Source organism: Pelophylax lessonae (genome assembly GCF_965119305.1).
Source record: "Pelophylax lessonae genome assembly, chromosome: 8".
In the NCBI taxonomy this organism is placed as follows: Eukaryota; Metazoa; Chordata; class Amphibia; order Anura; family Ranidae; genus Pelophylax; species Pelophylax lessonae.
In genome coordinates, this window is record NC_138775.1 from 138,537,202 (window position 1) to 138,552,088 (window position 14,887).

At 42.0% G+C, this 14,887-nt stretch overlaps 1 protein-coding gene across 1 annotated transcript in view; it reads left to right on the forward strand.

Annotated features, from left to right (window-relative positions):
- The first annotated feature begins 201 nt into the window (after positions 1–201).
- LOC309561135 (uncharacterized protein) overlaps positions 202–14,887 on the forward strand; it is an 82,505-nt gene continuing 67,819 nt past the window's right edge. Inside the window, exon 1 of the mRNA XM_082264880.1 lies at positions 202–397. Within this exon, the coding sequence (XP_082121006.1) occupies positions 337–397 (61 nt within the window). The 5' untranslated portion in view covers positions 202–336. The remainder of the gene's footprint in view (positions 398–14,887) is intronic.

Sequence of the window (14,887 nt, forward strand, 5' to 3'; positions counted from 1 at the left end):
TCACACTCAGAGAAAAAGAATCTGGCTCACCCTGGAAAGGGGGAAATGGTCTCACAATGGTTTCGTTTCTTCATTTCAGATGTTGCAATGGAATATTTGTAACATGCTTTTAGATAAGAAGACATTGATGTTTGTGAAAGGCTAAGTCATGAATTAAAGCTGAAGAGGAAATCTTTTCTTGCCAGGATGAATCACACTTTGGCTGGAAATACAGAGGAGGAGGCTGCAGTAAAGTAGGGAGGTGCTGGCTGGGGCTGTGCTCATTCAATACAGCTAGAAAGCCATCTTGCAGACAGCAAACACAGAACCTATTCACCAGCACAGACCTCATTCATCATGGAGCAATCTACACTTCCCAAGCTGATCACAGCTCTGTGCCTGATGTGCATGGCTGGAGGTGGGTAGTGTGCCAGTCTAGACAAGTGCAGGAGGGGCAGAAGCAGCCTCTTATTGGGGTATTTTGATATGTCAGGATTTGTGCTGTGCTTCTATAAGATGCTGAACTAGGGCTTGTTGATCAGGCATACAGTGCTGTCTATAATCTGGTCTGGTTGGTTATGATGTCATTTCATTTACTGGAATGTGTGGCTGAGCACATGGATTTTAGAGAGGGAATGGATTTCTGTCTGAAAATGTGTAAAATAGGAGATACTTGGGTGGAATCTTGGGGTATGGAGGGATAGTTTGCGTTAATATTGGATTGCTTGTGCCTGATGCTGGAGTGAGCAGTAAGTATGCTTGATGTTATAAAACATAGCTATATAGCAAAATAGTACAATAGCATAGCTTCCAATTGTCCCTGATTGGGAACAATGTCCTTCTGTCCTCCTCATTTGTCCCTCATTTTGGTCTGATCTATAAAGTGGTATATAAAATACACTATTTATCTTTCAAAAAGTGTTCACACTGCTAAACCTTTCATCCAATTTCTAAACTTCTGCATTTGTACATGTCCAAATCAGTATAAAGGATAAGAAGTTGTAAAAAAAAAAAGCATTTGTGGGTTTAACTAATCATTTATTTCTGTAATTCTCCTTTAAGGGGCCATTGGTGGGGGGGGGGGGGGGGGACGGTCTGGTGCCTGCATACTTTTGCTAATAGGTGTCCCTCGTTCCCATCTCAAAAAGTTGGGAGGTATGTAATAGAATCCGTAATCAGACAAATGATCAGACAGAGGTTAAAGCTGGATACACACTATACAACTTTTGTTGTTTGATTTCCTTTAGATTTAAGGCCCGTACACACGTAGCGATTGTCGGCCGTAAATATTCGGCCAACGTCCGATTGGCCGATTGTCTGCTTGTTAGTATGATGCTTCCGACAACCGACTGCAACTTTTCGGCCGAACAGAATCTGGTGTGCAGGCTTTAAAATTTTTGTTGGACAACACCAGAACGGCCGATTTTTCGCCAGTCAGTACAGAATTCGGCCGACAAACAGCAGATGAGCAAGACTGGGCATGCTCAGAGAAGAAAAAACACAGGGAAAGTTAACCATCACATGACATCACTTCTGCAGTCGGCTGTTGTTGGCCGACAAAATTCGTGTGCAGTCTTTAGCACTTTTCAACCAACAGGACAGCACCGGACAAAAGAAGGCCGATCGTTCGGCCGACAATCGCTACATGTGTATGGGGCTTTACCTTTACTATGTAGTGCAGGGGCCTGCCAGATTGCATACAAATTGAAAGTGTTTAGGTTTGACCTAATTTTATATGGTTTTGGAAAATCTAAAGACAATTGTATAGTGTGTATGGACCATAACTCAAATTAGCAGTTTACTAAACAGGTCCAAAGTAGAATAATGCAAAACAGGGTCAGAATGGGAAATAGCAAGCATACACTGCAGAGTAATACACGGCAAGTAATGAAAGCCACACAAACATGGGCTCGTCACAGCAATGTCTCTGGAGCTCATCTGGGTAACATGTGGCTGCATATGATAGTCTCTGTAAGATTCTAGATAAGGAGTTCAGCTTGTTGCGTTTTATACTCATAAATAGCATCCCTCTCCGAGAAGTCACATAACCCTGGTAAACAGCTGGAGGGATCCACGGTACAAGGAATAAACACCACTGTACTAGAACTTCGGTACTCTGGTAGGAACTGTGGAGGTGCTCTTCACAGTAGCTGGGACATTTAGCCATGCTATTAGGCTGTGGCCTGGCTGCCCTCATGCCAGTACTGACCGTCTTGGGCCTCCCCCCTAGCTGTAGATCAGTGGTCCTCAACTCCGGTCCTCAGGGCCCACTAACAGGCCAGATTTTAAGTATTACCTTGGGGAGATGCAGACTAGAGTATTGCAATCACTGAGCAGAAAATTATATCACCTGGGATGTATTTCAGTTATCTTGCTAACCTGGCCTGTTAGTGGGCCCTGTAGGCCAGGGTTGAGGACCACTGCTGTAGATCACTTGGCCAACTACCTTGGCCCCATCAGGTGTGGCCTTTCTGAGCTGCTAAGAGAGGGAAGCAGATAAACTCCTCCTCCCTGGGCTTGTCCAAGATATTAGGGAGTAGGAATGGGTTCGGGCGTGTTCAGGATCCCACCTGCCCGATCCCGCCAGGAAGCCGACACTGCACGCGGCTAATCGCAGGCAGCCGCACAGATCGGGAAATGTCTCACTGCCTGCGATTAGCCGTATGCAGTGTCGGCTTCCTGGCGGGATCGGGCAGGTGGGATCCAGAACACGCCTGAGCCCATCTCTATTAGGGAGTGGTGGGAAAAGAAGGTAAAGGGACTTGTGCCTGCATGGTGAGTAGATCCACTACAATAGTACTACATTACTGATCTATTTACATCCTAAAGACAAAGAATCATTGGGATATACAGTGTGTGTGTGTATATATATATATATATATATATATATATATATATATATATATATATATATAATTTTATTTTTGATTTTTTTTTTTTTTTTTTAGGTTAGAGGTGAGAAAATAAGTTTTACAAGTACAATGTAGCAGTCTGCCTGTTTGCAGCTACTATATAGTAAAGGACAAGATGACCAAAGATAATACAGTATTTGGATTTGGAGAGCTGACAGTTGCATACTGATGAAACCTCACAACTAGGCTTATGCAAAAATCAGAATATTATGTTTTAAAGCTCTCCACTAAAAATGTTATACCAATTTAGGTATGCTTATGCCATACCTGTGTGACCACTACGGAAGGGGAAAATCACTGTAGCAATCCCCTTTCTGCAGTTATTACCCCTGTCATCTGGGCCCTGTGCTGAGCGGCTGTCCTGTTGCATAGTAAAAACAGGGAGTCATTTATTGGCATGAGTACCACTTTACACCTTACAATTTTTCTCAATGAATGCATTCACTGATTGGATAAAATTGTGATGTCACTGATCCGTCTTTCCACTTCATCCAATAATGTCTCGCATTCACTGTGCAGCAGGACAGCCACTCAGTACAGGACTCAGGAGACAGTGAGGACTGTACTGTGTGCGCATATATGAAAAGCCAGGCATATAAAAAGTGACCCACAGTAACATGCAGTTTAAATTATTTCAAAACAGAACATTGTTACATTAGTGGGTGCATCATAATGATGTTAATGCCTGGACATGTTTTTTATTCATTTAGTGTCCAGGCAGTAACATCTTTATGAAGCCCCCGCTAATGTAACTATGTTCTGTTTTGAAAAAATGTAAACTATGCATGCTATTGTGGGTTGCTTTTTTAATGCCTGGCTTTTCACATGTCTACATTTTCTGTGATGTGTCATATTGCACAGTCATGTTGGATTTTTAAAGCATGCATGCAACTGTAAGTCGCTTTTCATATGCATACATTTTCTTTTTTGATGCAGTATCATCTTAATGATGCACCCACTAATGTAATGATATTCTGTTTTAAAATAATATAAACTGTGCATGCTATTGTGGGTCGCTTTCTACAGCATCTCAAAAAAGTGAGTACACCCTTCACATTTTTGTAAATATTTTATTATATCTTTTCATGTGACAACACTGAAGAAATTACACTTTGCTACAATGTAAAGTAGTGAGCGTACAGCTTGTATAACAATGTAAATTTGCTGTCCCCTCAAAATAACTCAACACACAGCCATTAATGTCTAAACCACTGGTAACAAAAGTGAGTACACCCCTAAGCCAAAATGTCCAAATTGGGCCCAAAGTGTTAAAGTTTTGTGTGGCCACCGTTATTTTTCTTTTTTTTTTTCCAATTATATCTTTATTTCTTTAAATTCAGTTACAAGAATATATGATCAATACCTTTTTACATCTTAACCACTTTACCACCGGAGGATTTTCCTGCTAAAAGACCAGGGGTTATTTTGCGATTTTTTTACTGCGTGACTTTAACGGACAATCGCGCGGTCGTGCGACGCTGTACCTAAACGAATTTCACGTCCTTTTTTTCCCACAAACAGAGCTTTCTTTTGGTGGTATTTGATCACCTGTGCGATTTTTTGATCACGCGCTATAAACAAAAAAAGAGCGTAATTTTTGCAAAAACAACAATATTTTTCACTTTTTTTTATATGAAATTCCCCCAAAAAAAAATGTAAAAATCAAAATTTTTTAAAATTTTCGGCCAATTTGTTTTACGCTACCTATGTTTGGTAAAAAAAATCGCAAAAAGCGTATTTTGATTGGTTTGCGCAAAAGTTATCGCGTTTACTAACAAAGGGAAAGATTTTTGTCATTTTTGGTGTTTTTTTTTTTAACGAGTAATGGCGGCGATCTGCGATTTTTTTTGCGGTACTGCGACATTGCGGCGGACAGATCGGACCCTTGACTGACATTTTTGACACTTTTGGGGGTACCAGTGACATTACTGCAGTAATCAGTGCTATATATATGCACTGTTACTGCAAAAATGACACTGGCAGGGAAGGGGTTAACAGTATTGGACAGGGAGGGGTTAAGTGTGTCCTAGGGGCGTGATTCTAACTGTGTAGGGACATGTCTACTAGTGTAAAAACAAAGATCAACAGTTCTACATAGTAGAACTGTTTGATCTTCACTTTTACACAGGGAGAACTGACAGGTGGCTTGTTTACACAAGCTGCTCTGTCTTTCTCCCGCTGTAGCGGCGATCGTAGTGTGACCGGCGGACATCGGGTCCGCCAGTCACACTCCCGCACTCCTCCGTGAACGAGCCTCGGCGGGCGCGCGCCTCGGCGGGCGCGCGCCCGCCCGCTATTGGCTCTGGAAGGAGTGACAGGCGAGCGACGTAGACCTACGTCACTCTGCCTGGCCGGGGCCGACTGCCGCAGTAAATATACTGTGCGCAGTCGGCAAGCGGTTAATAACCAAAATCATAATATACACAACAACTGTTTCCCATATACGGGACTAATTTCTTCCTATTATTCTGTAACCAAACCCAAATCTCCCATTTTCATTATCTTTTCCCTCCTTCTCCCCTTCCCCAGTCCCCCGGGGTCCAAACAATACACCGAAAAAGAAAAAGAAAAAAAAAAAAAAAAAATTAATAATATTGATAATAATAAAAAAGTAAAAATTTTTTCTCTTCTTCCCCTCTCCTCCTCCCCTCCCCTCTCCTATTGTTTTTGTTTATCTATTTTCTACAAACTGCTGAACTGTTTCTTGTTCTATAAGTTCCGGTTGACCTTCCTCTGATTTGGTATAATTTTTCCATTGTTTCCATTTCTCCTCATATTTATCATTTTGTTGACGCGAGTATAATACTAATTTCTCCAAATTGCTTATCTCATCCACTTTCCTCGCCCACATGTTTATGTTAGGAGGCTCGATATCTCTCCATCTGAGGGATATACATAACTTTGCTGCATTTACTAGATGGGGCATAATCGAGTTCCTATAGTTTTGCACCGGTTTACTAGGGGCGTGTAGCAGGAAGAGGGACGGTTCTTTGGGGAAGTTATCTTTCATAATCTTCTGTGTTATCCTCCAAATCTGTTCCCAAAACCCCTCTAGTTTCGAACATGTCCAGAATATGTGAAACATTGTCCCTTTCTCTGTCCCACATCTCCAACAGCGGTCAGTATTTGATACAGAAATTTTGTTTAATTTAACTGGGGTATAATACCATCTGGTAAAGATCTTGTAATTTAGTTCTTGAATTTTAACGCACATTGAGGTTGAAAATACTGACCGTATTATTTGATTTTCTTGTTCTGTTGAGAATGTGATGCCCATTTCCCTCTCCCATTCCTTCAGAAACGGTAATTTGCGCCTTTCTACTGTTAACATTATCAAGGAGTATAATTTAGATTTCTCTATCGCTCATTGACAGACGTAGTCTTCTTGATTCTCAAGAGCTGGGTTATGTTGTCTCCGCAGGAGTAGGACTAGGCAGAAAGACAAAACGTTCTGGCTCCACCCTAGGGGCAGTCCCTGAGGGTATATCCTCCCTCTCTCTGCTACAGGGAATCAGTTTTTTTCTGTCTAGTCAGGAGCAGGAAAGAGGGCAAAGTGCGTCCAATTCTGGACTTAAGGGCACTCAATTCTTTTGTCTACATAAGAAGATTCAGAATGGAGTCCATTCGCACAGTAGCAGCCTTTCTGCATCCAGGGGATGTCCTAGCGTCCATAGACATCTAGGACGCATATCTTCACATTCCCATTTTCGCAGGACATCAGCGGTTTCTACGTTTTTCCGTAGAAGAGAACCACTATCAGTTTGTGGCGTTACCTTTCGGTCTCGCCACGGCTCCGCGGGTCTTCACGAAGGTGTTGGCCCCAATGTTGGCACTTCTGCGCCAAAGAGGCATATCGATTCTAGGTTACCTAGACGATCTTCTGCTTCATGCAGAGTCTCCTCAGACCTTGCTACAAAACATAGAAATTACTATGATTTCTTTACAGGAATTCGGGTGGCTGGTGAACCAGCAAAAGTCATTTCTGGTTCCCACCCAGAGGCTCGAATATCTGGGTCTAATTCTAGACACAGTCAGGACAAGAGTTTTTCTTCCGGTAGGGAAACTCCGAAAGATTCAATCAGCAGTCCACCAACAGCTGGTCTTCCCTTCGGACTTGCATGAGGGGTCTGGGGTTGATGGTGGCTTCCTTCGAAGCAGTCCCATTTGCCCAGTCCCATACCCGAATTCTTCAGCAAGAGATTCCTCTCAGATGGAATCGGAATCCGGAATCCCTGGACAATCAGATCCGATTGAGCAAACAGACCAGAGAGTCTCTGGTCTGGTGGCTTCGGTCTCCGATGCTCAGCCAGGGAAAGTCATTTCTGCCAATATATTGGATGACAGTGACCACGGATGCCAGTCTATCCGGATGGGGAGGAATTCTCGGTCAGTTATCTGTCCAGGGACTTTGGTCCCCGGAAGAATCCAGGTTACCGATAAATGTATTGGAACTGAGAGCGATCAGACTTTGTCTGATTCACTGGACCGAGCAGCTCCAGGGCAGCCCGGTTCGGATCCAGTCGGACAACGCCACGGCCGTGGCTTATGTCAATCACCAGGGGGGCACCAAGAGTGTCCGAGCGGCCAAAGAAGTGGCTTGCATTCTTCGCTGGGCGGAACGATTTGTTCCAGCAATCTCTGCGGTGTTCATTCCGGGGGTGGAGAATTGGCGAATTGGCAGGCAGATTATCTCAGCCGTCAGACTCTGGATCAGGGGGAATGGTCCCTCCATCCAGACGTTTTCCACCAGTTGTGCCTACGATGGGGCACCCCGGATATGGATCTGTTGGCATCTCGATTCAACAGGAAAGTTCAGAGATTCGTGGCTCGCTCCCGCGATCCTCTAGCAGAAACCGCAGACGCACTGATCGCCCCGTGGGGGCAATACCAGCTAATGTATGCCTTCCCTCCTCTTGGGTTACTGCCAAGACTTCTTCGCAAGATAGAGGAGGAAGGAATTCCAGTAATCCTGGCAGCTCCGGACTGGCCTCGTCGAGCTTGTTACGCCGACTTGGTCAGACTGATGGCGGACGTCCCGTGGAGACTTCCTCTCAGGGAGGATCTACTGTCTCAGGGACCGATCTTCCATCCTGCTTTACGATCGCTGGTTTTAAACGGCCTGGTTATTGAGACCCAGGTGCTGAAGGACAAGGGATTGTCAGCTTCAGTTATTCCTACTCTAGTTAAAACAAGGAAAGCGACTTCCAGAAAGATTATCATCGTACATGGAAGTCTTATATTGTGTGATGTGAATCCCTTGGGTTCCATCTACATCTTTATTCGGTAGTCCGAATATTGGCTTTCTGCAACAGGGAGTTGAGCAGAAGCTGGCCTTGAGTGTTATCAAGGGTCTGGTTTCAGCATTTGCTATCTTCTTTCAGAAGCTTTTGTCTACTCATTCCTTGGTGCGGAATTTCATCCAGGGGGTGCGACACCTGGCTCTGCCAGTGCACGCGCCGTTACCATCCTGGGATCTTAATTTGGTGCTGTCGGTTCTTCAGACACCTCCCTTTGAAAATATCAGGGAGATTCCCTTGCCTACTTTATCCCAGAAAGTGGTCTTCTTGGTGGCTATCACTTCTGCACGCAGGGTGTCAGAACTGGCTGCATTATCCTGTTGTTCCCCAGATCTGGTGGTTCATAGGGATAAGGTTGTTCTTCATCCGAATCCATCCTTCCTTCTAAGGTGGTTTCAAAGTTTCATTGAATAAGGACAGTGTATTGTCCTTCCTATGTCCTTAGCCCAATCATCCTCGAGAATTTGCATGGCATTCCGTGGATGTAGTTCGGGCGATCAGGATATACTTGAATACTACGGATTCAATTTGTAAGACGGATTCACTGTTTGTGATCACGGATGGCCCTAAGAAGGGGTTGCCTGTTCTGCTGCGACCATCTTTAGATGGATCAGACAGACGGTGGTATAGGCTTATTTTATCTAAGGGTCGGGATCCCCCGTTCCCTGTTAAGGCGCATTCTACTCGGGCGCTTAGAGTTTCCTGGACCTTCCGCCATCAGGCGTCAGTGGTTCAGGTTTTTAAGGCGACTGTTTTAGTAGTCGGTTCATACCTTTACAATATTGTATAAGGTTTATGTGATGGCATCGTCAGATGCCTCTTCTGGCCGCAAGGTTCCTGCAGGCCACTGTTTGAGGAGACTGTTGGTCTACCTCGAGGATTTGTGGGGTAGGTCTCATCTGTTTACTCGATGAGTCCTTTGATACTTCTGGTTGGCTCCGGTTGGGCCTTCTAGATTGGATTTTGATTCTGTCAATCCCACCCCTCATTTTGTGGCACTGCTTCTGGATGTCCCAGCTCTTGAGAATCAAGAAGACTACGTCTGTCAATGAGCGATAGAGAAAAATGGATTTTTGTAAGATCTTACCGTAAAATCCTTTTCTCTTAAGCTCATTGACAGACGTAGTACCCGCCCCTCTATCATTGAGTTGGGTTGGGTTAAATTCTCTGTTACTGCTTTAGAACAGAACTGATTCCCTGTAGCAGAGAGAGGGAGGATATACCCTCAGGGACTGCCCCTAGGGTGGAGCCAGAACGTTTTGTCTTTCTGCCTAGTCCTACTCCTGCGGAGACAACATAACCAGCTCTTGAGAATCAAGAAGACTACGTCTGTCAATGAGCTTAAGAGAAAAGGATTTTACGGTAAGATCTTACAAAAATCCATTTATTGTATGTTCCAGAATCCCCTTCTGGATACATAATTTTTCAAATGGTGAAACAGTTTTATCCTCCTGAGATGGTACCTGCAATGTCCCTAAAAAGTGACGTAATTGAATTGATCTCCAAAAATCTAAACAAAAATCGCCAGAGGCATCTGTTAATTCCTCCATAGTTACCCATCCTGTCTCTGAGACAAAATCTGATATCTGGAATATTCCTTTCTCTGCTAATATCTTGAATTTCTTGTCCTGACATCCTATTTCAAAGTGGGGGTTCCCTAATACTGGATACAAAATAGAATTTTCTCGTATAAGTTTTTCTTGTTGGAATATTTTCACACAAGTTTTTAACGTATTTCCTATGGTTGGGTGGTTCTTAATTACTGCTGGTAAATTCTTATAGCACCATGGGGCTCTTTTCAGTAAAATCTCGCATTGTGCCTGCTCTAAGTTTGGCCAAATCTTATGTTCCCCATGGCGGCACCAGTCTATCACTCTTCCTAGTTGAATAGCTTGGTAATATTTTCTCAAGTTCGGAACTGCCAGTCCCCCCTCTCTCTTAAATTTAAAAAGGTATTTTTTTCCTATTCTTGGACGTTTTGATTTCCAGATATAATTCATTATCTTAGTTTCGATCTGAGATAAAAAACGAAGTGGGATATGGATAGGGAGTGCCTGGGCCATGTATAGAAATTTTGGTAGGATACTCATTTTGATTATATTACACCTACCTATCCATGATTGCATTCCCCCTTTCCATTTTTGCAATAGTATATTTATTGATTGTAGTAGGGGTTTAAAATTTGCGCTAAATAATTGTGATATTTTTGGTGTAATCCGTGTCCCTAGATATTTTAGGGCCTTCTTTGTCCAATTCAACTTAAAATTTACACATAATTGTTGTTGAAGTGCTTCTGATAATTCTAATCCCATTGTTTCGGACTTAGTGAAGTTTATCTTCATGTTTGATTGTATACTATAATTCTCCAATTCACGTAGCAAATTGGGAAGTGATATTTTTGGGTTTGTAATCGTGAATAGGACATCATCCGCAAACGCTGATATTTTATATTGGGCCTTCCCCACTTTGATCACTGATATGTCAGAATTTCTGCATATCTTGCAGAGAAAGGGTTCCAATGACAATACGAACAAAAGTGGTGACAGGGGGCATCCCTGTCTTGTTCCATTTACAATTGAGAATTCTGAAGAGAGGGCTCCATTTACCTTCACTCTAGCCGATGGGGTTGAATAACTCTCTTATCCACTTTTGCATTTTCTCTCCTAGTCCTATATGGCGCAGGACAGCAAACATATATTCCCACCTAACCCTGTCGAACGCTTTCTCTGCGTCGGTATTGAGCAGGATCGTTGGTATCTTATTCTGGTGTGTTATGTGTATTAAATTCAGTAACTAAGTTAGTCGTGTTGTCCCTTGCCTCTCGGGTTGGAACAAAACCAACCTGATCTAGATGGATCAATTTTGTTAGGTATTTCTGTAATCTTACTGCTATAATCTTTGTAAAAATTTTAAAATCGGTGTTCAGTAGCGAAATTGGTCTGTAACTTTTACAGGAGGAGGGGTCTTTCCCTTCTTTGGGGATCACCGTTATATGTGCATGTATGGTTTCTTTGGGAATACTATTCCCTGCACCCCATGTATTGAACATGTCTCTCATAAATTCTTTCAGGTATGGTATTAATTTCTTGTAGTAATGTATAGTAAATCCATCGGGGCCGGGTGCTTTCCCTGTTTTAATATTTTTTATAATTTCCATTATCTCTACTACTGTGATTGGAGAATCTAGGATCTTACTCTCCTCTTCTGACAATTGTGGTATTTGTGAGGATTGTACATAGTCCTCCATCTGCGTCTGTGAGACTTTCGGGGTTTTTAAATTATATAATGTTTCGTAATATTTTTTAAATTCTTGGGTTATCTGTTTGGGGTAACTAAATTTCTGTCCTGCGTCATTTACTATATGTGGTATATATGACGACGATTTTTGATCTCTAAGTGATCTTGCCAATAACCTTCCGCATTTATCACCTGATTCATAGATATTCTTTTTAGTTTTCTGAATTGTTGCTTTAGCCTTATAGGTTAAAAGTTCATTAATTTCCTTTCTTATTCTTAGGAGTTCCTCCTTACCCTCTGTTGTCGGCGCGTGCTTGTGTTTTGCTTCTGCTATATATAGGGATTGGAGTAGATAATTTAATTGTTTATTTCGTTGTTTTTTGATCCTAGACCCGTGTTTGATTAGTATCCCTCGTATGACTGCTTTATGGGTTTCCCATATTATACCTGGGTCTGAATCTTCTGTAATGTTAGTCCGGAAAAAAAATTCAATCTCTGATTCAACCTCTGCCATAGTCTCTTGGTCCTGTAGAAGACTTTCGTTCAGTCTCCAGGTTGTTTCTCTCCTTTCTCTTTTATTTGGTAGCTCATAAGTTATTGTAATTGGGGCGTGGTCGGACCAAGTCACTACCCCCATCTTTGTCTTTTATAGCATGTAATTGACTATGAGGGATTAAAAAATAATCTAAACGGGAATATTGTTGATGTAAGGGGGAATAAAATGAGTAATCTCTTTCTCCTGGGTGTTTAAGACGCCATGCGTCTATTAATTGACCTTCTTGTAATATTTTGGAGAACTTTTTTTGTACCCTTACGGGGATTGAAGATATTCCCCGTGATGTATCCTCTGCTGGGATCAGGGGAATATTCAAATCTCCTCCTATTATAAGTTGTCCTTCTCTAAACTCATTTAATATGTTCATTACTCTACCAAGGAATCCATCTTGTTTTATATTTGGTACATACAAATTAGCTAATGTAACTACGGTTTCCCGTATCGTCCCTTTTATAAATAACGACCATTTGGGTCTTTCAATATTTGCTTACATTTCCAAGGTAGATTCCTTGATATCAGGATGGACACCCCTTTTGATTTTGCCTCTAAGTTAGTTGCATGGTAAACTATAGGGAAAGAATTATTACCTAGCCTTGGGCATTTATCCTCTCTAAAATGTGTCTCCTGTATCATAGCAATGTCGACCTTTGATCTTTTCAGGTCGTCTATCAGAATTTTCCTTTTTTCCGGCACATTAAGACCTTTTGCATTAATAGATAAAATTTGTATATTTTCCATTTTAAAAAGAGAGAAGAGAAGAGAGAGAGAAAAAAAAAAAAAAAAACCCACCCCCCGGGGGCTTAGGGGAAGGGGGGGGGGAAGGTACCTGCTTGGCCCCTTAATTATAAGGGGTCGCTAATGTAGCTTTACGCTGAGTTGCTCTTCCAGTTTCTATTGGCTCTTTGAGCAATTTCCTAAATGGGGTTATAGATGGATCAGGCTAGAGAATATCCAGAAAGAAAGATAAAAACACAAATATCTACAAGAGGAACTCTCCCCTCACACTCCCGGGTCCCGACCCAGGTATTTTCCAAAGTCTAATGGCATTTCTTCATACGCCTCCGCTTCCTCCACTGATCCCTCTCCCTCCCCCTCATGTCCCCCATCTCAAACCATACGGCAAAAAATAGAGGGAAAAAAAAAAAAAGGAAAAAAAAAGTAAAGGAGAGAGATGGAGCAGGGCATATCCATCACCTCTTTTACTATTTCCCCCCTCCCTTCTTGATACCTTGATCTATCGTCTATTAATCAATTCTTCCTCCAACCCCTACACCTCCCCAAAAAAAAAAAAAAAAAAAAAAAGGGAAAGACCTCCCTTGTCACCGTGTTCTCTCACCCTCTTAAGGGACCTCTTACTTCGGTCCTATTAAACAATTTAGTGTTTTAGTTTTGAAAAAAAAAAAAAAACCCTACAAACCCCCTTCTATTCCTGTGTTCTAACACCCTCTTTAGAACCTCTTAATGCGGTCCTATTAAACCGTTAAGTGTTTAATCTAAATAATTTTGTGTCTTTACGTAAAAAAAATGAAAATAATATCAGTAAATTAAGATACGCATTAAATTTTATATTATATTGTTGTTTGTGAATTGTGAATATCCCATTCCCCTTTCTTATCTGCCCATTTACCCGCCATTTAATAGGCAGATATCCACACATTTATTCGTTACCCCGTGAAAGAAAAAAAAACCCTTCAATAAAACTCAAAAAAAAACAAAAAAAAATCACAAACCACACTACAGAAAAAAACCAAACCAAACAACAACAAAAAAAAAGACAGTCAAATTAAACATCCTAATTCAAGGCCTAAAAAAAAAAAAAAAAAAAAAGGCAACCCTCTTTCGGCTTATATAATCACATAAATGTCCACCGTCTATCCGAGGGACTCAAAAATTCCTCACTTTTCTTCTCCTCTTTTCCTTAAAAAAAAAAAAAAATAGGAAAAAGCAAGGTGGAGGTGGTGTGTATCTGTCTTCAAAAATTAGGGGACAGACCTCCTCATACTGTCCTCTCCTTAAAAAAAAGGAAGAAAGGAAAGGGGGGGGGGGGAGGGGATGAAGGAATTTTCTCAAAACAACACAACAAAAAAAAAGAGAAAAGGGTTACCAGAAGGGCAAAGCATCAGTATATTTGTATATGTATATATTTGTTCAACTACCCTCTTCCCCTTCAAAAAAAGGGATTTAGGGGCCCCCTCAAAAAGAAAAAAAAAAAAAAAAAAGACCCAAAAAAAGTCCATCCTTTTCATTATTTTATCCAGGTACCTTAGGCGTGGGCCACTTTATTTCCATTCCTCCCCCTTTCCCAAGGCCCCCCACTTGGGTACCTCCTTGTTCTTAGAGGGGTTACAAGCCAGTCCTGTACCTCCACCGGTTCCGTACCAAGAAAATCAAATAGATTACGTAGTTCTTCTGGGGTGCGTAGAACAAAAAAATTACGTTCCTTAAAGAAAGTCACTGCAAAAGGGTACCCCCATCTATACCCGAAACCTAGCTGTTTTGCTCTTTCCAACACTGGCCGTAATAGGGCTCTGCGGTACAAAGTGGCTTTAGAAAGATCCGGGAGTATCTTTATTTTGGCCCCTGCAAATTCAACAGAACCCATGTCCCATGCTTTGCGGAGGATTTCCTCCTTCTGTGTATAATAGTGTAATTTACACACAATATCCCGGGGCCTGTTGGGGTCTTTACTTCTATACCCCGAAGTTCTGTGGGCCTTGTCTATTTCCATGGGGGACATTGGATGGACGGTGGGGGCTAAAAGTTTCTGAAGAATGTCTCTCACCTTCTCATGTAGGTTTTCCCCTTCCTCCTCAGGGACACCTCTTAGTTTCAAATTCCCCCTCCGGCTCCGGTCTTCTAAATCTTCCATCTGCAATTGCATATTAATGGAGGTTTCATATAGCGCT